Consider the following 25,600-nt stretch of genomic DNA (forward strand, 5'->3'; position numbering starts at 1 on the left):
CATCTGCAGACCTCACTTTCTCCTCGAAGATTTCAACCTACTGCGAATCCTCTTACAAGGATGCCTTCCTTGAAGAAGCTCTCTGCCTCTCTCTACAAAGATCTCAGTGAGTCCCTCTCTCACTGCACACCCCAGGTCATCTCCTCTGCACAGAAGCTCTTCAGCCATATTCTGAAGCAGACTCGTTACCACAGCCATGTCTCCTTCCTCAGCACCTGCCTACGGAACCGACTGATCCCCCATGGACTCCAGATCACCTTCCGACCAACACAATTTGGACCCAACCAGGACTTCACCAGTTTCTTCATCCCCCCTCCCCCCACCTTGTCTCAGCCGGATCCTTCCAGCCCGGCACCGCCTTCCTGACCTGCAGTCTTCTTCTTGACCTCTCCGCCTCCACCCTACTCCGACCTATCACCCTCACCTTGACCTCTTTCCACCTATCACATTTCCAACTCCCCTCCTCCAAGTCCCTCCTCCCTACCTTTTATCTTCTCCTGCTGAACACTCTCTGCTCATTCCTGAAGAAGGGCCTGTGCCCGAAACGTCGAATCTCCTGTTCCCTGGATGCTGCCTGACCTGCTGTGCTGTTCCAGCAATAAAGTTTCAACTTTGATCTCCAGCATCTGCAGACCTCACTTTCTCCTCGAAGATTTCAACCTACTGCGAATCCTCTTACAAGGATGCCTTCCTTGAAGAAGTTCTCTGCCTCTCTCTACAAAGATCTCAGTGAGTCCCTCTCTCACTGCACACCCCAGGTCATCTCCTCTGCACAGAAGCTCTTCAGCCATATTCTGAAGCAGACTCGTTACCACAGCCATGTCTCCTTCCTCAGCACCTGCCTACGGAACCGACTGATCCCCCATGGACTCCAGATCACCTTCCGACCAACACAATTTGGACCCAACCAGGACTTCACCAGTTTCTTCATCCCCCCTCCCCCCACCTTGTCTCAGCCGGATCCTTCCAGCCCGGCACCGCCTTCCTGACCTGCAGTCTTCTTCTTGACCTCTCCGCCTCCACCCTACTCCGACCTATCACCCTCACCTTGACCTCTTTCCACCTATCACATTTCCAACTCCCCTCCTCCAAGTCCCTCCTCCCTACCTTTTATCTTCTCCTGCTGAACACTCTCTGCTCATTCCTGAAGAAGGGCCTGTGCCCGAAACGTCGAATCTCCTGTTCCCTGGATGCTGCCTGACCTGCTGTGCTGTTCCAGCAATAAAGTTTCAACTTTGATCTCCAGCATCTGCAGACCTCACTTTCTCCTCGAAGATTTCAACCTACTGCGAATCCTCTTACAAGGATGCCTTCCTTGAAGAAGCTCTCTGCCTCTCTCTACAAAGATCTCAGTGAGTCCCTCTCTCACTGCACACCCCAGGTCATCTCCTCTGCACAGAAGCTCTTCAGCCATATTCTGAAGCAGACTCGTTACCACAGCCATGTCTCCTTCCTCAGCACCTGCCTACGGAACCGACTGATCCCCCATGGACTCCAGATCACCTTCCGACCAACACAATTTGGACCCAACCAGGACTTCACCAGTTTCTTCATCCCCCCTCCCCCCACCTTGTCTCAGCCGGATCCTTCCAGCCCGGCACCGCCTTCCTGACCTGCAGTCTTCTTCTTGACCTCTCCGCCTCCACCCTACTCCGACCTATCACCCTCACCTTGACCTCTTTCCACCTATCACATTTCCAACTCCCCTCCTCCAAGTCCCTCCTCCCTACCTTTTATCTTCTCCTGCTGAACACTCTCTGCTCATTCCTGAAGAAGGGCCTGTGCCCGAAACGTCGAATCTCCTGTTCCCTGGATGCTGCCTGACCTGCTGTGCTGTTCCAGCAATAAAGTTTCAACTTTGATCTCCAGCATCTGCAGACCTCACTTTCTCCTCGAAGATTTCAATCTACTGCGAATCCTCTTACAAGGATGCCTTCCTTGAAGAAGCTCTCTGCCTCTCTCTACAAAGATCTCAGTGAGTCCCTCTCTCACTGCACACCCCAGGTCATCTCCTCTGCACAGAAGCTCTTCAGCCATATTCTGAAGCAGACTCGTTACCACAGCCATGTCTCCTTCCTCAGCACCTGCCTACGGAACCGACTGATCCCCCATGGACTCCAGATCACCTTCCGACCAACACAATTTGGACCCAACCAGGACTTCACCAGTTTCTTCATCCCCCCTCCCCCCACCTTGTCTCAGCCGGATCCTTCCAGCCCGGCACCGCCTTCCTGACCTGCAGTCTTCTTCTTGACCTCTCCGCCTCCACCCTACTCCGACCTATCACCCTCACCTTGACCTCTTTCCACCTATCACATTTCCAACTCCCCTCCTCCAAGTCCCTCCTCCCTACCTTTTATCTTCTCCTGCTGAACACTCTCTGCTCATTCCTGAAGAAGGGCCTGTGCCCGAAACGTCGAATCTCCTGTTCCCTGGATGCTGCCTGACCTGCTGTGCTGTTCCAGCAATAAAGTTTCAACTTTGATCTCCAGCATCTGCAGACCTCACTTTCTCCTCAAGGAGAATCTTTATTAAGGCGAGTAGCACAGATAGGATTGATAAGAATAAAATTGCCCCTTATGAAAAGGCTTTAATACATAGTATTAAGGTAGAGGACAAGAGGTTTCGAAGGTATTCTTTTTCTTACCCATAAAGTCGTGGGTATATGGAATTTACTGCCTGAAAGAGTAGTAGAGGTGGTAGCAATCACGATATTGAAGAAATATTTTGATAAGCACTTGAAATGCTATTGCTTACAAGGCTACAAGCCAAGTGCTGAAAAATGTGTCGAGAGTAGGTAGGTGCTTGGTGACTGATATGGACATGATGGGCTGAAGAGCCTCTTTCCATGCTGTAAAACACAGACTCTATGACATTTGAATGCTCATTAATATTGACTGCTGTCAACCTAGGGAGATAGTTTTTGTTAATTCGATAAAATGTGTTGCTTTGGCATCTTATGACTGCTCAACTAAGGATCAAAATGAATATAGACATGTAGATAATTATATTAATTCAAATCACAACATGTATTTGCATTGATCATGAAAATACTTTATTTGTAATAATAGATTTTAAACATTTTAATTTAGTATTGCACAGACTCAAATTTCACAACATCCATATTTTAGAGTAGTAAATTGAGAAAGCAAAATTAATGATAAAAATAATTTGCATCTTTAGGAGAGACATTCCAAAGTGCTTCAAAGAACCACAATCTGGTATAATTAATAATCTTCAATTTTTAGCAACATATACAATAAAAGGCCCCAGGCACTTCATATGAACTTCAACAAAATGTAAAATCAGGCTAAATGACTTTAAGGAATGATTTAGAGAGAAATATCGGAGTGTATGCCAGGGAAGTTGAAGGCATATTGGCCAGCATGATGCAAAAGAAGTGAGGTTTCCCAAGAGGTCAGACTTGGAGGAAATCAGAATTTGTGGAAGATTGTCAAGATTGAGGAGTTACAAGAGATAGGAAAAGAAGAGAGTATGGATTGATTTTAAAGCTGAGGATTGTAAAGTTAAGGCATTAATGTACAAGGTACCAATGTAGATTAGTGGGCAATAAATGATGTATAAATGGGACATGGACATGTATCAAAATATGGCCAACAGAACTTTGAACGAATTCACATTAATGGAAGGTAGCACCAAGGAAGGCCGTCAGAAGAGTATTTGAATAGTTGAGTAGTTGGAGGTGAGCAAACATGCGGAAAGAAACCATCCCTGAAAGGGTCCGGGGCACATTATCTCTCTTGGCAAAAGAAAGCACCCCACACCCCTCCTCCAAAGGGCCATCGCCTCCAGCTTCTCTGTGGTCACAATGTACAACTATCAAAGGTCACCTACACTTGGCTTCAAGTGATTATCTTCCCTATTGTAGACCATCTACAGATCGACTCCTGGCTGCTTACTCTATATGTCCAACCTTCAAGAGGGTTCTGGGTATGGATGAGGGTTTCGGGAGCTGACGAAATAGTTGAGAGGAAGTAGGTGGTCTTGATAATTGACATCATATGTGGTCAAAGCTCAAGATACCAAAATAGGATACCAAGATCTCTTTGGTTGAAACTACTGGGGAGGAGACAGAATTTATAGCTATCATTTCTATTTGTGATGGGAAGCAAGAAAGTAGCCTCAGTCTTCCTGATGTTTACTAAATGGACTGCAGCAGTGCAAGAGGGTGGCTTGTCAACACCTTTTCAAAGGCGGCAGTGATGGTCAACATTTACTGGTCTTTCTAGTGATGCTCACATTCCATGAAAGAAAAAGAAGAAATGTTGAATTGTCGAAATGTTCACTGTATCCGGGAGTGGTTATTAAAGAAGCAGCCCAATAACATCAAGGGAGTGGAGAGGCTGAAGGAGATAGTGATGAGATAGAGCTCGTGGATTGGTCCGTCAAGATTATGGGTCTAGATTAGAGTAGTGCTGGAAAAGCACAGCAGGTCAGGCAACATCTGAGGAGCAGGAAAATCGACATTTCGGGCAAAAGCCCTTCATCAGAAATTGACATGTATAGTCTTACCCATTAAATTTTGGTGTAACATTTTAAATGGTTTTTGAAATAATGCAGTGCAAGTTTGAAATCTGTGTCATGCTTAGAGGGCCGTCGAAACCTTGCATATTTTTGTTCAACTGCTTTCTGTGTGTCATTTTTTGGACTCTGGTGCATCTGATGGCCAACAATGACATCATTACACGATCCCACGAGCAATCTGCCGAGTCCATCAATGAAAAACTCTAGGAAAGATTTCAAATTCAGTTTTACTTGTGAAAACATTAGTCAGGAAAGGTTAAGCATAATAATAGAATAGCACAGAATGAAAAAGGTTATTTCATGTAACAAGCCCAATTGTTTCACATATCAAACATCCACACATTACAATATCTTCTCCATCCACTAAATGTTCCATGGGAAAGTTGTGCTTAGTATATCCCAATCCTCAAAACAGAACCCAAACCAAGTTCATTGATTTTGTTTGGCTGTGATCCACAAGAACTTCTGCATTCTGAGATTCAATCATGGCTGATATGCTCCTCACCTCTATTTTCCTGCCTTTTCTCCATATCCCTCAATCCATTACCAAGTAAAATTCTGTCTAACTCTTCCTTAAATTTACTCATTGTCCCAGCATCCAAAACTCTTTGGGAGAAGTAGTTTCTGCTCAACTCTGTTTTAACTTTGCTACCCATTACCCTAAAACTATGACTTCTCATCCAAATATTTGAATACTTCCCCTCATTCTTCTAAATTCCAGAGAGTGTAAGCTTAAACTGTTCAATCTCTCTTCATATGGCAAACTCATCATCTCTGGGACCAATCTCGTGAACTTCATCTGAACTGCCTTCAATGCCACTACATCTTTCCTCAAATAAGGGGATCAAAACTGTGCACAATACTCCAGGTGCAGTCTCACCAATACCTTGTACAGTTGCAACAACACTTCCTTATCTTTATATTCTAATCCTGAGGTTATAAAAGCTAATATTTTATTCACTTTCTTTATGAACAGCTGTACCCGCTTGCTAGCTTTCTGTGACTCATGAACCAATACACCTAGATCCCTCTGCACCAGAGCATCCCGAAATCTCTCCCCATTAAGATAATAGGTCACTTTCCCAGTTCTTCGACCCAAATGCATAACCTTGTACTTATCCACATTCAATCCATCTACCACATTTTGGCCCACTCACCTAAACTATCAATGTCTATTTGTAAGGTTATTTCTTCATTGCAATTTACCATTCCACGTATTTTTTGTGTCATCTGTAAATTTGGTTAAAGAGCCTTCCTCCCTGTATCCAAGTCGTTAATGCAGATTGTGAATGGCTGGGCTCCAAGAATGGAACCCTATGGCACCTCACTAGTTACAGCTTGCCATCCTAAAAAAAAACACTTATTCAGACTCTCTGTCTTCTGTCCATCAGCCATTCATCTATCCAGGCTAATCCCATTTGATCCAACCTTGTTGCACCTTATCAAATGCAGTCCAGATAAATTACATCTACAGCATCCCCGTTATCCACTTTGATTGTTACTTTTTCAAAGAGCTCTAGCAAATTAGTCAAACATGAGTTGCCTTTCAAAAAACCATGCCGACTCTGGTGGATAGCATTTTGACTTTCCAAATATCCTAATATTACTTCTTTGATAGTTGATTCTGACACGTTTCTAACAGCATATGTAAAACTAACTGGTCTGTAATTTCCCACATTTTGCCTCTCTTGCTTTTTGAATAAGGGCATTCTATTAGCCATTTTCCAATCCACTGGAATCTTTCCTGTGTCCAGAGAATTTTGGAATATTTTAACCAATGGATCTATTATCTCTGTTGCCACTTCCTTTAATACCCTAGGATGTAGGTCATCAGGCCTGGGACAATTGTCTATCTTCAATCCTAATAGTTTGCATCATACCTTTTCCCTATCGATGGTGATTGTTCTAAGTTCTGCCCTTTCTATTATCTCTGACTTGCCCATTCTAACAGGCATGGCACTATTGTACTCCACCATGAAAACTGAGGCAAAGTATTGATTCAGGATCTCTGCCAGCTCCCCTCTATTAACTCATTGGTTTCATCTTCCAAGGAATCAGCATTCACATTAATGGCTCTCTTTCCTTTCTTATATCTATAGAAGCTGTTACTATCCTTTTTGATATTTTGTGTTAGTTTTCTTTCAAAATTTAGCTTAGCTCTTTTTATTAATTTTTCAGTATCCTTTATGTCTGAAAGTTTTCCAATCTTCCACTAGTCTTTGCAATATAGTATACTTTAGTTTTTGACTTTATATTGTCCTTGACCTTCTTGTTTAGTCATGGATGTTTTTACTCCCTGCCCTTTCTCACTTTGATATACTTTACTTGTGAGGAATTGAGTAGCTCTTTAAACACCTGCCACTGCTCATCCGCTGTCTTACCATTTAGCCTTCCTGCCCAATCTCCTCAGGCCAAATCTGCCCTCATGCCTATATCATTTCCTTTGTTTAATTTCAGAACACTACTAGGGGACTCCACTTTCTCACCCTCAAAATGGATTTTGAATTCTATCATACTATGGTCATTACTCCCTAGAGGATCCTTAACTATGATGTCACCAATTAATCTCTCCTCATTACACAATACCAAATCCAGAATAGCCTGCTCCCTGGTTGGTTTCACAACATATTGTTCAAATAAACAATCTTTAATGGACTCTGCCTCCAGGCTACCCTTGCCAATTTCATTCTTCCAATCTATGTGCATGTTCAAGTCACCCATGATTCTTGCTGAACCTTTCTTGCAAGCCTCTAATATTTCCTGGTTTATACTGTGCCCCACTGCGGAACCACTGTTTGGGGACTTTTAGATTACTCCTACTGCTATTTCTAATTTCTACCCAGACTGATTATATATCTTGATCTCCTGTGCTTATATCATTTCTATTACAACATGATCCCTTCCTTCACCAGCAAGGCTACCCCCACCTCCCTTCCTTTCAGTCTGTCTTTCCGAAATGCTGAGTACCCCTGGATATTTAATTCCCAGACCTGGTTTCCTTGTCTCAGTAATTGTTACCAAATCGTACCCTTTGGTTTATATTAATTCATTAATTTTATTGTGAATGTTTCATTCATTTACATACAAATTTGTTCCACTGTTAAATTTCCCTACTTCTTTATAATTCATTGGTGCATAAAAATATTCACCTGTTCTATCCCTCACCTTTATTGTCTGGTAACCATGTGCCGCATTGCTAACCTGCACTCTTACCTGCTCCTTTAAGTTGGGCTTTCTAATTTCCCCAATAACTGAATGCATACACCCCCCCACTTCTTCCCCCCCCCCACCACACACGCACACACACATTTAGTTTAAAGTCCTATCTACAGCTCTTCTTGCTGGATTCTATTCAAATAGGGACTATTGGTACTCAGCTATTTCATTCCACTTTACTGCAACCATTTAAGTTGGCAATTTATTATGGGATCTGTTTTCACTGCAAAATAAGGCAGGGAATTCCAGATCATAACACTTCACCCTTACAAGAAAATCTCCTCATCTCCGTTGTGGTTGTTGTCATCTAACAGAATATGGGATATTATGTTGAGGTTGTACAGGATGCTGGTCTGGAGCACTGTGTCCAATTGTAGTTGCCCTATTACAGGAGGATATTTTTAAGCTGGGATGGGTTCAGAAGAGATTTACCAGAATCATGCTGGAAATGGAGGGTTTGATTTTATAAGGAGGGGCTGCATATACTGGAACTTCTTTCATGGGAGCATAGGAGGTTTAGGGGTGACCATTTAGAGGTTTATAACACCATGAAGGGTATAGATAAGGTGAATGGTAGGTGTCTTCTCTCTAAAGTGGGGATTTCAAGACCGGGGGCATATTTTTAAAGTGACAGGAGAAAGATTTAAAAAGGACATTAGGATCAACTTCTTTTACAGGGAGGACAAAAAAAGGAAGGGAGTGACAGAAGGAAGAAGAAAAGGAGGAACAAAGGAAAGAAAAAAACATGCTTCAAACTAAATTGTCATCAGGTTGAAATATTTCAGAAAATTCTTTCACTTTCCATCCAGTTCCATTCTTACCACGTCCAAGTTTGTGTTTTCTAATACTTCCAATAACTTTTCCACTTTCGTCTGTTTTGTGAATAAAAAATCTTCATCCACCCAAAGAAGGTATTTAGTTGTGACCTGAGAAGCTGCCAAGTTTCTTCCAGCAAACCATCCCTGTGCAGAATAAAATGGCAAGAGTTTCAGAATCAATAAATGAGGAGAATTTGCTTTCTTGAAATTGGAAGCCTTACCGCTACACTTTTTGAGGGTTAATTTTTATTGATTTAAGAGCTCAGGATTTCCTTCAATAAAGCTGTAATACCTTTCTTTTCTGTTCATCCTAGATTATCTCCTCATGTATCTTGCATACAGATTGTGGTGGCTGCAATTGTTATGTCATTGATCTAAGTACAAAGACATTGTATAAGGAGAAAACAGCAACAGCAAACATCAGCTGCAGTTGCATAGCATCTGGAGATTGAGGCAGCAAGTGAAAATCCATCCAGAGGAGAATATTGAATCCCCACATATATTGATCTCACCATCATTGTCCTTAGTTGTCGAAGAGTAAGGCTATTTTACACTGTCATCACTAAATTGTGTCACCTGCTGGAGCAGGAATTAGGCTTAGAAGGAGTCACAGCTACCCTGAATCATTATGTCAGCAATTCATTTCAATGACCAACCTCCACCAATCCTCCATCCATAAAATGCATGTGGGGTGTAACTGATGCCAGTTTGCCATGAGTGCAGATTTTCATGTACTTCACCCATGAGGAAGAGAAATGGGATTCTCCACAGTTTCAGTCTTCCCCAGATTCAAGGTGTTATTGACTGAACCCACATTGATTTGAGTGTGAACTATCACTAACCTGCAGAGTTCACCTACCAAGAAAGCTTTCACTCAAATTACGATTGCATCAATTAACATGGGAGCTGCAATGACTCTTCCATATTGGAGAACTAAGAGCATCCTTCCAAGGTCCATGGGATGGCTGCTGGGAGACAAGAGGTCACCCCTCCAAACATGGCTCATGACATCTTTATGAAATCCTCAGACAAACTCAGGATGAAGATGCAATGCTGCTCATGCTTTGACCATGGCTATGTTGGAATAGACAAGAGACCTCCTTAAGATGAGACTGACAAAGTAGATAAAGTACTAAACAAAACCATCAGACAAAAAAAAATCACGTGAAGTTCCACTTCCAAATGCCTGTCAAACATGAAATTTGTATTTCCAAATCCATACAGCGCTCCCCTGCCTTGTCAACCCCGCAAAATTCCCCATCGCTAGATTCTTGTCCAACCCTACAATCCAATGAGATCTTGGTGCATGTCAAATTCTGGAATGTTGCACAAACTCAATTTTAATTGTACCATCATTGACAGCCATTTCCAAAACAGACTATAATCATTCTCTGTCTGGGTTGTTTTTTGAGTTGTTTATTCAGCTTTCTAGTTAGTGATTTTTGTGTATCTTTATGCCACATGATGATAGTTATGTTTGAGTAAGACTGGTTCAAGAACAGACAAGTCAAAGACAGTTTTCAGGCTTATTCTTCCAAGTAACACTGTTCACTGAAGCTTATACTAAATACTATCATAGATGATAATTTTATACCAGATTCAAAATTATATTAGGTAATCAATAATCTATCTTCTGTGACTGTTGATGACCACATGCTGTGTCTCTGTCAGTGAGTTATACTCTGCTTTGTTTCACAAAGTCAAAAAGTGTGGCACTGGAAAAGCACAGCAGGTCAGGCAGCATCTGAGGAGAAGGACAGTCGGCATTTCGGGCGTAAGCCCTCCATCAGGAATGTGGGGAGTCTGAAAGGGGATGAGAGATAAATAGGAGAGGGGTGTTGGGCTGGGGGGAAGGTAGCTTGGAAGGCTATAGGTAGATGCAGGTGGAGTGATGGTGATAGGTCGGAATGGAGGGTGAAGCGGATAGGTGGGAAGAAAAATGAACAGGTAGGACAGTTCAAGAGGGCAGACATTGATGAGTGTGTTTGGAGGGTCCCAAGGCGGAAGATGAGGCGTACTTCCTCCAGGCATCGGGTGGTTTGGATTTGGCGGGTGGAGGAGGCCCAGGACCTGCATGTGCTTGGTGGATTGGGAGGGGGAGTTGAAGTTGTTGGCTGTGGGGTGGTGGGGCTGTTGGGTGCGGATGTTTCGGAGATGTTCCCTGAACCATTCCGAAGTTGGTGTCCTGTCTCTCCAATATGGAGGAGACCTCATTGAGAGCAATGGGCACAGTAGATGAGGTGTTTGGATGTGTACGAAAATCTTTGCTGGATGTGGAAGGATGCTTTGGGGCCTTGGATGGTGGTGAGGGGGGAGGTACGGGTGCAGGTTGTACACCTCTTGCGGTGGCAAGGGACTGTGCCGGGAGTGGACGGTGGGTTAGTGGGTGATGTGGACCTAATGAGGGAATCACAGAGGGAACAGTCTCTGCAGAATGCTGATAAGGATGGGAAGGGAACTATATCTCTGGTGATGGGGTCTGATTGTAGGTGGCAGAAAGGGCGGAGTGTGATGCGTTGTACCTGGCGATTAGTGGGGTGGAAGGTTCTATCCTTGTTGTAGTTGGAGGGGTGGAGTTCAAGGGGAGAGATGCGGGAAGTGGAGGAGATGTGCTGGAGGACATTGTTGACCATGTGGGAGGGGAAATTGTGGTCCTTGAAGTAGGAGCCACCGGGGATGTTCTGGAGCAGAATTGTTCATCCTGGGAGCAGATGCAGTGAAGGCAGTAAAATTGGGAGTAAGGAATAGCATTATTACAAGAGACAGGGTGGGAGGAAGTGTTGCCCAGATAGCTGTGGGAGTTGGTGGGTTTGAAGTAGTTGCCTGTGTTGAGCCTGTCACTGGAAATGGAGATGGAGAGGTCCAGGAAGGGGACAGAGGTGTCTGAGATGGCCGAGGTGAACCTGAGGTCAGGATGGAAGGTGTTCATGAAGTTGATGAACTGTTAAACCTCCACAAGCCTCATGTCCCCTCCTCCCACCTTATCCCAGATCCAACTCTCCACCACCCTCTTGAACTGTCCTACCTGTACATCTTCCTTCCCACCTACCCGCTCCACCCTCCGCTCCAAACTATTACCATCACCACCCACCTTCATCTGCCTATCGTCTTCCCAGCTACCTCCTCCCTCCTCCCATTTATCTCTCAGCTCCCTTGGGAACCCCCACCCCACATTCATGAGGGAGGGCTTATGCCTGAAACATCACTATCCTTCTCCTTGGATGCTGCCTGACCTGTTGGGTTTTTCCAGCATCACACCTTTGAATCTGATCTCCAGCGTTTGTTTGACAGAGTGTTCCATACAAGTTATTTTAATGCCACCCACATTGTGCTATTCATACCCCAGTGATGTGCAGTTCTGTAAAATCATAGCAAGAGTACTCCATGGCTCAAATATCCTTATATGACCATAAATATCTCTGCTTAGCAAATATGGACTTGCCCAATGATCTTTCTTCTTTTTGTTTGTTACAATTTCCATTATACAGTTCTAGTTTTTTTTCCTTCTTAAATATATGAAAGTTTCTTCGTGATTTTTAGATTTTGTTTTCGAGACTTCAAATTTGAGATAGTGTTCTTTTGGATTAATTTGGTCAATGTTCATTTTTTTCATAGCTCATGCTTGTTGCTACTGAAATATCCATTCTTTCTGGTAAATCTTTTTTTCTGTGATTACTACAAGTGCTTTCTCTTCTACAATGATGTTAGCATTCCCAGCCCATCCCCAATAAAAAGTGACCCGTTTGTATTCCAGGGTGACGTGGAAAAAGATAAGCAATAGATAGAACAAGATTTATGAGTGAACACAGTTTAGGGTTTGGACAGGAATGTATTTGTTCAGCAGATTTTGTAAAAGCATTTGATCAGGTTGACTGGATTAAATTCTAATCAGTGCTGAAAGAAAATGGAGTAGATCACAGGGATTGGTAACTCATTTTAAGGGGCAAACATCATCAGTAAGAATAACCAATGAAGAGTAATAAATGTGTTGAATTGGAAAAGGGCTTTGATGTTTCCATTTCCAGATTGGTTTTCATGGAAAGCAGCTCACATCTGAAGAATTCAGAACTTGAGATTTAATGTGATAGAATGGGAAGGTGTCTTTGTTTTTAATTAACTGAACATCTCAGAATAAATACCTCTTCCAATTCCCTAAACGTTATCTGTTGACTGGTTCAGTTAATGAACTGACCAATTGCTCCTGCTTTAGAGTTCCAGAAGGGGAAGTGGTACATCTCTCTGCGGTCTGAAGAAAGCCAATTTTATTTTCCCTCACCAGTCACTGTAAGCTGTTGCTTTTAACAACAAAGGCAGAGACTTTATAATTTGCGAGCCAGTTGCTCTGTGCCTCTTGCAAGGATGTGAAAATACTTGGAGAAAAGAGATTGAAAAACAACAAATTCTGACAAACAAAATGATCATCTCAGCAAACCATGTGAACAGGGCCCATTGACTTGCCTTCCAGTTATTCCTTCTACCCAGAATGCAATATTTTTGTATGTTTGAATGGATATGCAGGGGGAGCTTTATAAGGGGGTTAGAGTTACAACTAGTCAAGTTATATATGCTCATAGTTGTTTGCCTGTAGATAGAATCTATTGATTTGTAAGAAATAGTCATTCTTGTTAAGTATAGAATCCTGGTCCGTTCTTCCTGTCAAACTGGGTTTAGAAAGGCAGGCAAATTGAGAATTTCACATACTGTTTTAAAATCTTTAACTTTTGTAATGACTCTGGGAGTATCAAGGCTCGATTTCCAGTATTCTGTACCTCATTAAGGTGTGACAGGCTAGAAATCAGCACTGTTGTCATATAATATCAAATTGTTGAATTGTGCTTTCAAATCGAACTTCTGTTTCAAGCCTGTATAAAATATAAATCGAATACAGAAATCTTTATTTTACTTTTGCAAATGGCATGATGTATTGTTCAATGTGGGGTCCTTCAATTTTTTCAGGAACTTCACTGTCGTCTGCAATTATTATCGTCATGTTTGGGTAAAAGCTCCGAATGCTGTCTATCAAGATTCGAAGCTTATGATATCTTAAAAATGTCTTTGTTGTAATGGTTACCAAGGAATTGATGTCACTGTCTGGAATAAGGAAAGATAATCTAAGTTAGTTAGAGAAACAGATTTTATTTAAACATATTGATTGAATCTCTAAGGTTTATTAAAACCAAGTTTACCTGGTCCAGGATCAAACAACCGTGGCATTGGGGGCTGCCTGATAATAATCGGAAATTCAGCAACATGTTCTTCAAACTGAAAAGACACTTTTGTAAAGATAAAACAAAATGCAAATTATGTTCAAAACAATACGTTTTCCAAGTAGGAGATATATGAAAATTCACTGACCGATTTTAACAAAAAAAAAGCAGAAAACATTTAAGGATTGCAACAACTGATTTTTTTTATTCCTTCATGGGTGTGAGTATCACTGGCTGGGCTAGCATGTATTGTAACAATAACTAACTGCCCAATGGGGACAGTGAGCTGCCTTATTGAACCATTGCAGCTCTTGGGCTGTGAGATATCAATGGTCCCGTTCGGAACAGAGTTCCCAGATTTTGATCCAGTAACATTGAGGGAATAGTGATATAGTTCCAAGCCAGGAGAGTGAGTGGTTTGGAGGGGAACTTGCAAGTTGTGGTGTTCCCATATGCTTGCCCTTCTCAATGGTCGAGGTTGCAGGTTTCGAAAGTGCTGTTGGAAAAGCACGGTAAGTTACTGCAATGCACTTTGTCGATGGTACACACTGCTGCTACTGTCTGTCAGATGGGGAGGGAGTGAATGTTGAAGATTGTTGTTGAGATTCCAATCAAGGGCTGCTTTGGCCTGACTGGTACAGTGAAGTCAGCAGCCAACATGCACCAGTGCAAACCGAGCTGAATGTCAATCAGTAGGTTATTCCTTTGCAAGTGCCACTTGATATCACTGTCAACAATCTCTTTCATTACTTTGCTGTTGATGGGTAGATGGCTGATGCAGTGATAATTGACCAGGTTGGGTTTCAGCTGTTTTTATACACAGGACATACCTGGGGAAATTTCCACACTGTCAATGTTACAGACGTGCTGGAAAATTTTGCTAGTTCTGGAATACAAACCTTCATTGATAGTGTTAGAAAGTTGTTGAGGGCCAGTGATGTCAGCCAATTCTTGATATAAAGTGAAATGAATTGAATCTGATGATGATTTATATCTGTGCCATTGGGAAAGGAAGGATATTTCTGGATCTTCCAAGCAAGACATGTTATCCTCAGACTATTATTACAACTATCCTCCTCATCGTGAAATGTTGGCTATTTTATTACAGAATAGATCATTTTTGTCATGACCATCCACCCTCTTGTTCCTTTTTGGACTGCCAGGCTAATGTTTTACAAAATATTTTGTCTCAATTGATCCTAAGTTTGAGCTCTTTCCGCAAGAATGAATGAATGAGATAACTTTAGCACCAGTTTCATGATAAAACTTTTGAGTATGCAGCCATGAGGGCTATAAAAAGCTCCTTCTTCATGCCTCCCCGAGCAACGTCAATAAGAGTGACATGGGTAGCAAACTGGAAACATGCCAAACCCTATCAGTCATTGGTACAGTATATTGGAATGCCAATGGGTGTCCAGTCATGGGATAGTGACTTAAACCACTTAATTGACTTGCAATATTCCAGTTTGAAAAGTATGTTTTTGTTTTCTTGAATCATGTCTTCCTTTTTCTGGTGGATATTTAGTTGGTCATGAAAGCTGAAGATGCTTACACACTCATTTCACTGACCTTAATGTTTGGGATCTGTAGTAAATGGTGCATCTGCTGATATTTTGCTATATGAGGTACTATATGAGTGAATTGGTCCAGGAACAGAAACTACTTCAAAATGCTTTGCCTGTATAGTGAGTGTTTATGTGATGAAGATTTAGAGTCACGGATAAAGATGTGCACGGAAACAGTCCCTTCGGTCCAACCTGTCAATGCCAACCAGATATCCCAACCCAATCTAGTCCCACCTGGCAACACCCAGCTCATATCCCTCCAAACCCTTCTTACTCTTATATACATCCAAATGCCTTTTAAATGTTGCAATTGTACCAGCCTCCACCACTTCCTCTGGCAGCTCATTCCATACACGTACCACCCTCTGTGTGAAAAGGTTGTCCCTTAGGTCTCTTTTATATCTTTCCCCTTACATCCCAAACTTATGCCCTCTAGTTCTGGACTTCCCCACCCCAGGGAAAAGACTTTGTCTATTTATCCTATCCATGTCCCTCATGATTTTATAAACCTCTATAAGGTCACCCTTCAGTCGCTGATGCTCCAGGGAAAACAGCCCCAGCCTATTCAACCTCTCCCGTTAGCTCAAATCCTCCAACCCTGGAAACATCCTTGTCAATCGTTTCTGAATCCTTTCAAGTTTCACAACATCTTTCCGGTAGGAAGGAGACCAGAATTGCACGCAATATTCCAATAGTGGCCTAACTAATGACCTGTACAGCTGCAACATTACCTCCCAACGCCTGTACGCAATACTCTAACCAATAAGGGAAAGCATACCAAATGCCTTCTTCACTATCCTATCTACCTGTGACTCTACTTTCAAGGAGCTATGAACCTGCACTCCAAGGTCCCTTTGTTCAGCCACACTCCCTAGGACCTTGCCATTAAGTGTATAAATCTTGCTAAGATTTGCTTTCTCAAAATGCAGCACCTCACATTTATCTAAATTAAACTCCATCTGCCACTTCTCAGCCCATTGGCCCATCTGGTCAAGATCCTGTTGTAATCTGAGGTAACCTGCTTCGCTGTCCATTACACCACCAATTTTGGTGTCATCTGCAAGCTTACTAACTGTACCTCTTATACTCACTTCCAAATCATTTCTATAAATGACGAAAAGTAGTTGACCCAGCACCGATCCTTGTGACACTCCACTGATCACATGCCTCCAGTCTGTAAAGCAACCCTCCACCACCAATCTCTGTCTTCTACCTTTGAGCCAGTTCTGTATCCAAATGGCTAGTTCTCCCTGCATTCCATGAGATCTAACCTTGCTAACCAGTCTGCCATGGGGAAACTTGTCGAGCGCCTTACTGAAGTCCATATAGATCACGTCCACAACCCTGCCCTCATCAATCCTCTTTGTTACTTCTTCAAAAAAAAGTCAATCAAGTTTGTGAGACATGATTTCCCATGCACAAAGCCATGTTGACTATCCCTAATCAGTCCTTGCCTTTCCAAACGCATGTACGTCCTGTCCCTCAGGATTCCCTCCAACAACTTGCCCATCACTGATGTCAGGCTCACCGGTCTATAGTTCCCTGGTTTGTTCTTACCACCTTTCTTAAACAGTGGCACTACGTTAGACAATCTCCAGTCTTCTGGCACCTCATCTGTGACTATCGATGATACAAATATCTCAGCAAGGGGCCCAGCAATCACTTCCCTAGCTTCCCACAGAGATCTGGGGTACACCTGATCAAATCCTGGGGATTTATCCACTTTTATGTGTTTCAAGATATCCAGCACTTTCTTCTCTGTAATATGGACATTTTTCAAGATGTCACCATCTATTTCCACACATTCCAAATCTTCCATGTCCTTTTCCTCAGTAAACACTAATGTAAAATACTTGTTTAGTATCTTCCCTATCGCCTGTGGCTCCACACAAAGGCCGCCTTGCTGATCTTTGAGGGGCCTTATTGTTTCCCTAGTTACCCTTTTGTCCTTAATGTATTTGTAAAAACCTTTGGATTCTCCTTAACTCTATTTGCCAAAGCTATCTCATGTCCCCTTTTTGTTCTCCTGATTTCCCTCTTAAGTATACTCCTACAGCCTTTACGCTCTTCTAAGGATTCACTTGATCTATCCTGTCTATACCTGACATCTGCTTCCTTCTTTTTCTTAACCAAACCCTCAATTTCTTTTGTCATCCAACATTCGTACACCTACCAGCCTTTCCTTTCACCCTAACAGGAATACACTGTCTCTGGACTCTTGTTATCTCATTTCTGAAGGCTTCCCATTTTCCAGCTATCCCTTTATCCGCGAACATCTGCCCCCAATCCACTTTTGAAAGTTTTTGCCTAATACCGTCAAAATTAGCCTTCCTCCAATTTAGAACTTCAACTTTTAGACCTGGTCTATCCTTTTCCATCACTATTTTAAAACTAATCGAATTAAAATGCTCCCCCACTGACACCTCAGTCACCTGCCCTGCCTTAATTCCCAAGAGTAGGTCAAGTTTGAAAACTTCTCAGTGTGGGTTTTGTGTTTTGTTTTGGGACATAATTACGTATTTACGGCCTGAACATTTGAAGGTGCCACATAAATAAGATTAAAATTGGAGTTGTGTGGGAGGTGAAAATTTGAAGCGTGTATGGAATCTGGACTATCGCAGGGCAGGTGGAGGTTAGAGAGGTAGGCTTGAAGCCATACAGAGATTTGCAAACAAGGAGCAACATTTTAAAATCAAGAAACAGATGGACTGAAAGCCAACGCAGGTCAATGATCAAAGAATGGTAAACTGGATATGGCAAAACTTGGGATTCTGGGAGAAGAAGTTTGGATCAACTCAATTTTATAAGGATGGAAGATGGAAGTCTGATGTGAGGCACTTTGGAGTCGGTAAGTCTAGAGGTAAATAAAGTCCATTGATAAGCTGTCACGAGCCAGTGAGCGAAGGCAGTGGTAGGGATGAACAATGCAACTTTTATTAAAATTGATGTCTTGATGACTGGGGAGATCTGCATTCAGAACTTTGGCCAGTGCTAACTAGAAAATGAAGTTTCTGATTTACAAAGGGCAATCATTTTGTTAGCGAAAATTTCTTTTAGCATAGTGAAGCAATAATAACTGAAAATTCATCGGGACTGAATGGCCAGTACTGCGCAGTAATTAAAATGAAGTTTGTTTTTGATGCATATGTCAGATAGGGAGTTTTGGAAAAATTTGTCAGTTATGGGGTTGATTTCACCTTCATATTAAATGGAAAGGAATTTTGAGACTATATTAACAAATAAAACATTAAGTGCTGTACTTACCTATATCAACTGTATTGATATGGTATACTGTGCTTGTGTAAGTAATATATTTAAGCACAGCATTAATGAATTCCAAGTTTGGGCTTTTTAATATTAACTCTTTTTCACCTAATCCTTTCAACACACCATTGGGGACCTCAGCAATTGTGTTAAATATTCCTTGTGTAGCTGTTAGTTTCACCTAAATAACAAGAAAATAGATAATTAAGCTCACACAAATGCATAAAATGTGGTGTAGAGTTTGCGAGACATATCTCTAGAATGCTACAGATGCTTGTGCAACTGAGCATCTGGAAAAGATAGTGATACTTAAACTCTTTTGAGTAAATGATCACACTACTTATTATTTGAATAGAGTGTAAGTGAATGTCAATTATGGCTAAGTTGGGAGTACACTTGCTTCTGAGTTGCCTGCTTCAGATTCATACTCCACTTCCGGTCTTGAGTGCAACAAGTAATCCTGACACTCTGATAAAATACTGGGGGATTGCTGCATTGTTGGAATGTTGTCTTTTGATATTAGGTATTCAGTTAAGGTATCATCAACTTGCTTGAAGAGATATAAAATAACAAAGAACAGGTGTGTCATCTGTGATATTCTGATCAACATTTACCCCTAAACCTACATCACATTTATCTATATCAGCCTTGAACATACTTAACAACCCAGGATCTATAAGCCCTCTGTTGTAAGAACTCCACAGATTCCCTACTCTCTGAAAGAAGAAATTTCTAGTCATCTCTGTCCTATCTGGGAAACTCCTTACTCTGAGATTATGCTTTCTGACTCTAGAAGCTCCTAGACAATGGGAAAGAGCTTCTCAACATCTACACTGTCAAGCTGCCAAAGAATATTATATGTTTAATGAAGTTACCTCTCATTCTTCTACATTTCAGTGAACACAGGCCCAACTTATTAAACTTATTAAGGGGAATGAAGTTGTTCACAGCATTTCAGCTGTGGTCTAACCAGTGCCTTGTATAGTTTTAGCAAGATTTCCCTATTTTTATACTGATAGCCCTTTGAAATAAAGGCCAACATTCCATTTGCCTTCCCTATTACTTGCTAAAGTTGATAGTAGATTTTTTTTGTGAAATTTAAGTACTACACCCAAGTCACTCTGTGCTGCAGCTGAATGCAATCTTTCTCCATATACATAATATTCAGCTCCTCTATTGTTCCTGCCAAAATACATGTTCTCAGTTTATCCTTCATTATATTCCATCTGCCAGATTTTCTCCTATTCACTCAACCTATTTATGTCCCTCTCTACACTCTGTTATTCTCCCACTTGCCCCCCCCACCAAACTTTGTGCCTTCCGTAAACTTGGCAATAGCATATTAATTTACTTTATCCAAGTCGTTAGTGTATCTTCTAAATAATTTTGACACCAGTACTGATCTCTGTGGCACTTCACAAGTTCAAGATTGCTACCCTGTTTTCTGTTAATTAGCCAATCTTCTATCCATGCTAATACCACCGAAAACACCAAGGGCTTTCAGATTAAGTACGTTCAATATACTGTACCCAATCAAATGTCTTTTAGAAGTCCAAAGATATTACATCTCCTGGTTTCTCTTTAGCTATCCTGCTTGTTACATCCACAAATAATTTGAACAAATTTGTCAAGCACTATTTCCCCTTCATGAAGTCTTGCAGACTGTGCTTGGTTATATTATGTATTTCAAATGCTCCATTATAATCTGTGCAATAGACTCTAACATTTTCTCAACAACAGATGTCAAGTTAACTGGCCTATACTTACCTTACTTTTGTCTCTTTCCCTTTTGAATAAATGGGAAATTTTACAATCCGTGAGGACTTTTCCAGAATCTATGTACTCTTTGAAGATTACTACCAATGAATCCAATATCTCTGTAGCTCCAGCCTTTAATATCCTAGAATCCAACACATCAGGTCTTGGGTCTTATCAGCTTTTAGCTCCATTGACTTCCCTCTTATTTTTTTCTCTAGTCTTACATAATGTATTTCTTGATCTTCCTTTTGCCCATTAATTATTTATTATTTCTTAAATGTTACTATGTTTTCTACAATGAAGATTGTTGAAAAATATTTATTCAACACCTCTGCCATTTCCTGGTTCCCCATGATTATTTTCCCAGCCTCATTATCGAAGTGGTCTTTGTTCTCATTAGCTCTCTTTTCTTTCTTAGATATTTAAAGAAACTCTTGCTGTCTTGATATTATTTGTTAGTTTTCCCTCATAGTTTATTTCCTACCTCTTTATTATTGTTTGTTTTGAAAGTTTCCCAATCCTCTGTTTACCACACATCTTTGCCACATTGTATGCTTTTTCTTTCAATTTGATGCTATTGTGATTGTTTACCCCCTTCTTACAATCCTCTTTTCTCAGTGGGATATGTCTTTGCATTAAATGACAAAGTATCCCAACTGTGTCATGGTTGAACTATGACAGAGGAATATAAAAAGACTACAATTAAATAGAAGTATTAATCAATGCAAGGAGTTGCCTATCTATGACAGAAGGTAATCCAAGCAGAAAAAAACTGGCTTTTTTCTCCTAACTTCCACGCATCCAACAGATTCCCTGCTTGGAATCAGTCTGAGGTGTATAAAATCATGAGGAGCATGGATAGGATAAATAGACAAGGTCTTTTCCCTGGACTGGGAGAGTCCAGAACCAGAGGGCATAGGTTTAGAATGAAAGGGGAAAGAGTTAGAAGGGACCTAAGAGGCAACTTGTTCACACAGAGAGTGGTGTGTGTATAGAATGAGCTGCCAGAGGAAGTGGTGGAGGCTGGTGCAATTACAACATTTAAAAAGGTATCTGGATGGGTATATGAATAGAAAGGGCTTAGAGGGATATGGGCCAAGTGCTGGCAAATGGGATTAATTTGGTTTAGGATATCTGTCAGCATGGACGCATTGGACCGAAGGTTCTGTTTCCATGCTGTACTTCTCTATGACTCTATGAGAAGATTGGCTTTCTTTTAAACGAACAGCCATTCAGAGCATTTAAAATCATTTTAAACAAACTGTAAACTGCTTTTCATCGCTGGATAAATATCCAATCCTTTGGATACAAGATTTTTGCACAAAGCTGGCTGGGTTCTCTCCTTCACGAAGGTGGACATGATCGATGTATACTTGCAATTGCAGTTAGGTGAGGATTTCCAGAAGTAGCCTCCTAGTAATACCCATAAGGGTTTGTACCAATGTATGAGACTGCCATTTAGGGCATCATCAGCCTGTTCAATTTTTTAGCAGACGTTGGAGAACATTTTGTAAGACCTACCTCAGGTCACCATTTACCTAGATGACTTTCTAATGCCAGGTAAAATTAATAAGGAACACTTAGAGAGCATGGGAATGGTCTTAAGCATTTATCCAAGGCAGACATACACCTAAAAAGGGAAGAATGTATGCTCCAAGTCCCCCAAGTGACCTACTTGGACTGCAGAGTCAACAAATTGGAAGAGAAAGGGAGGGTGATCAAAAATGCCCAGCTCCCACATCTGTCCTGGAGCTTGGATAAACTATTATAGAAAGTTCAAACATCACCTGGTCTCCATTCTGGCAGCTTTGTGTCAACTCTTTAAAAAAACGGTCAGCCTTGGAAGTGGTCGCAAAGACAAGCCATAGCTTTCAATGAAATAAAGAAACAGCTATCATTGTCTGAAGTGTTAGGATATTATGATCCCAAGAAAGACATGTGATGCCTCTCCATATAGCATCGATGTGGTATGAGCTCATAAGTGACCCAATGGAGAGGAATGCCCAATGGCGTATGCACCCAAGACTTAGCTAATGTGCTGTGTAAATGCACCAGTTAGAGAAGGAAGAATTGATGGTCAAATTCGGAGTCAGGAAGTTCCACCAATACCTTGATGGATGAAAATTTATGATAGTCACACACCACAAACTCATATTTGGTCTACTTAAAGAAGGCAAGGCAGTGTCGGTCATAGCTTTAGGCCACATTCAGTGGTGCGCTCCAATGCTAAATGTTTTTAATTACAAGTCAGAACACCGTCCAGGAGACTGAGTAGCAGATACATCACGGTGATACACTTAATGGAAGCTTCTGTCATGATATTAAATTTTCCAGACATGCTCCCAGTCACAGCTGACAATGTCAGACTTTGGATGTAGGGCCATGTGGTCATTTCAAAACTGAAATAGCTGGTGGGGAGATGGGGAAACCAAAGGGTCATCAGAACCAGAACTGAAATATTTTTGGACCTGGAGAGACTTGATCACCATTGAGGATGGTGTATTGTTATTGGGAGCAAGCGTGATTGTCTCAAGCAAAGGCCACTGACAGATACTGGATGGACTCCATCAGGATCATCCAGGAACCTCCAAAATGAAGATGTTGGTGAGAAGTTATATCTTGTGGCCAGGATTGGTTGCGTACGTAACCGCTTTGTTTTGGGGCAGTGCCCAGACAACCAACAAGGACAAACGTTATTGCCAGCAGCTCTCCCACATCCTTCGGAATGGTTAGGTAAACTGTGGACTTGGTTGCTAGTCAACAATGCAGGTCTTTCCATGGGTTCAATGGTCTTGGTCATGGTAGATGCCCACTCAAAGTGGCTGGATATGCACAGAGTTCATTCATCAAACATGACGATGATGAATGAAAAACTGCATGCATCTTTTTCAACAAATGGACTACCGGATGTGTTGGTCACAGATAATAGGCTATTGTCTACCAGCAGGAAGTCTGAGCATTTCCTAAAGTCAAATGGGATCCAACCAGTAAGGAGAGCTCCATATCACCCATCATCCACTGGTCTGACCGAAAGAGTAATCCAAATTCTGAAGGCAGACTTAAGGAAACAGCTTATAGCTCACTGAATACCAAACTGTCCCAGTTCCTATTTGGTTATAAGATCACCCCACATGCAGTTATAGGGATATCTCCATCTGACTTGCTAGTGGGGAGATGACTCTGCATCAGGTTAATTCTGATCTTTCCGGACATGCAGGGAGGGAGGGAAGGATGAAATGGCTTCAGGAATGCCAATCCAGACATAAGTGAGAGAGACGGTTTGTTACGGGGGGGCAATGTTTGGTGCAAGAATCGTGAAAAAGGCCCCACACAGGTAAGAGGCATGGTTGACGGGAGGTCAGAATCAGTGACATAGATAGTTCGGGTAGGTGTGATGGTCATGGACAAACATGCGGGCCATATGAATTTGCAAATATTGCAGGAGCAAAACAAGCCTAAGTCCTCGGAACAGTTGGAAAAACTGCTGGAACCTATGGGTTCACCCATTCCATCAAGCATTGATGAGTTCTCTGAATCAGAGGTGAACATGATGGATGTAACAGCCTCGACAGCTTTGTCGCCGGAAGGCGAGAGTGAAATTCTGCCCAGATGCTCCTGGTGGAAGAGGTGAGCTCCCTTCCATTACTTCCTGCCCGGTCATGCTGAGTCAAAGGAACCTGCCCTGGTGTTGAAACGTCCCAAGAGGGTCTCCAAGATAAAGCACTGGTCAATGCCCTTGGACTCAGAGGGGGAGGGATGTAATGATTGTTACAAGATCTGCCAGGTGGACATCATAGAATAGGAGTCCCCTGATTTGGGCTCTTAATCTGATCCAATAAGAGAGCCCTGGCTGAGAGATAAAAACAGGAGTGTCAGAGATACTGCCACTCTGGTAGCTGACTCTGAAGAGGCAGTACTAAAGTCAAGGATGGTTCATGTGTAAATAAAGTGTAACTTGATGATGGAATACCAGCCTCTTGTGGAGTTATTTCGATATGATTTGGTTTTCGTCTTCCTTTGTCAAATGTAACAATTTGACACCAAATCATGGAGAGGAGGCACCCAGAATTGAAGGAGGAGTGAGAAAGAGAGAGAGGGAGAGATATAAAAAGTGAGAGAGTGGGATAGAAAGAGAGAAAGAGTGGGATAGAAAGAGAGAGAGAGAGATAGAAAGAGAGAGAGAGAGGGATAGAAAGAGAGAGAGAGGGATAGAAAGAGAGAGAAAGAGGGGGATAGAAAGAGAGAGAGAGAGAGAGAGATAGAAAGAGAAAGAGAGAGGGATAGAAAGAGAGAGAGAGGGATAGAAAGAGAGAGAAAGAGGGGGATAGAAAGAGAGAGAGAGGGATAGAAAGAGAGAGAGAGGGATAGAAAGAGAGAGAGAGAGAGGGATAGAAAGAGAGAGGGAGCACAAAGAAACAGGAAGACACAAAAGTAATATAAAATTATCATATGGGAATTTGAATCTGGGCCTCTAGGCCTCGACGTAGGGACACTAACACTGCACCGTAAAAGGCCTTTTTATATGCCATTTAGTGGGTACAGTTTGATTCATTTCAAAGTAATAGTCAGATTTAACTGAGGATAATCAAGACATGTACACCAAAGTCTGATAAAGGAACGGCAAAGGAAAAAGCATTGAGTCTTTGCTGTTGATACTGTTAATTGTGGTTTGAGAGTATAATTTCCTAAATGAATACTTTGAGTTGATATTCATCAAAGAGATGGAATTAGTGGAGGATGGTCTCAGGGAAGGGAGTGTTGAGTTTCTAAGCCAAGTTGCCACGAAGAAGGAAGAGGTGTTGTGCACCTTAAAAAGTATTAAGATAGATAGGTCCCCAGGTCCTGATGGGATCAATCCTGGAATATTGAGGGAGGCAAGAGAACAAATTGCTGGAGCATTGACAGAATCTTTGTATCTTCTTTGGCCACAGGTGAGGTCCCAGAGGACTGGAGAATAGCCAATGTTGTCCCATTGTTTAAGAATGGTAGCAGGGAAATTGCAGGCCTGTAAGTGTCACATCTGGGATGGGGAAATCATTTGAAAAGATTCTCAGGGACAAGATCTATAAATATTTTGAAGCAAATGGACTTATTAGTGATAGAAACCATGGTTTTGTGCAGGGGAGGTTGTGCCTCACTAATTTGATCGAGTTTTTTGAGGAAGTGACAAAGATGATTTATGAGGGAAAAGTGGTTGATATTGTCTACATAGATTTCAGTAAAGCTT

At 41.8% G+C, this 25,600-nt stretch overlaps 1 protein-coding gene across 1 annotated transcript in view; it reads right to left on the reverse strand.

The window, feature by feature from the left end:
* Positions 1 to 8,555: 8,555 nt before the first annotated feature.
* The window catches only part of LOC122539925 (beta-1,4 N-acetylgalactosaminyltransferase 2-like), an 88,478-nt gene continuing 71,433 nt past the window's right edge, over positions 8,556 to 25,600 (reverse strand). Inside the window, exons 6-9 of the mRNA XM_087977602.1 lie at positions 18,616 to 18,796; positions 13,766 to 13,852; positions 13,483 to 13,670; positions 8,556 to 8,723 (exon numbers count right to left, since the gene is read on the reverse strand). Of these exons, the coding sequence (XP_087833728.1) occupies positions 8,556 to 8,723; positions 13,483 to 13,670; positions 13,766 to 13,852; positions 18,616 to 18,796 (624 nt within the window). The remainder of the gene's footprint in view (positions 8,724 to 13,482; positions 13,671 to 13,765; positions 13,853 to 18,615; positions 18,797 to 25,600) is intronic.

The sequence above is a fragment of the Chiloscyllium plagiosum genome, unplaced genomic scaffold, assembly GCF_037043375.1.
Source record: "Chiloscyllium plagiosum isolate Xiang-an unplaced genomic scaffold, Cpla_swu_hap1 HiC_scaffold_32, whole genome shotgun sequence".
NCBI lineage: Eukaryota > Metazoa > Chordata > Chondrichthyes > Orectolobiformes > Hemiscylliidae > Chiloscyllium > Chiloscyllium plagiosum.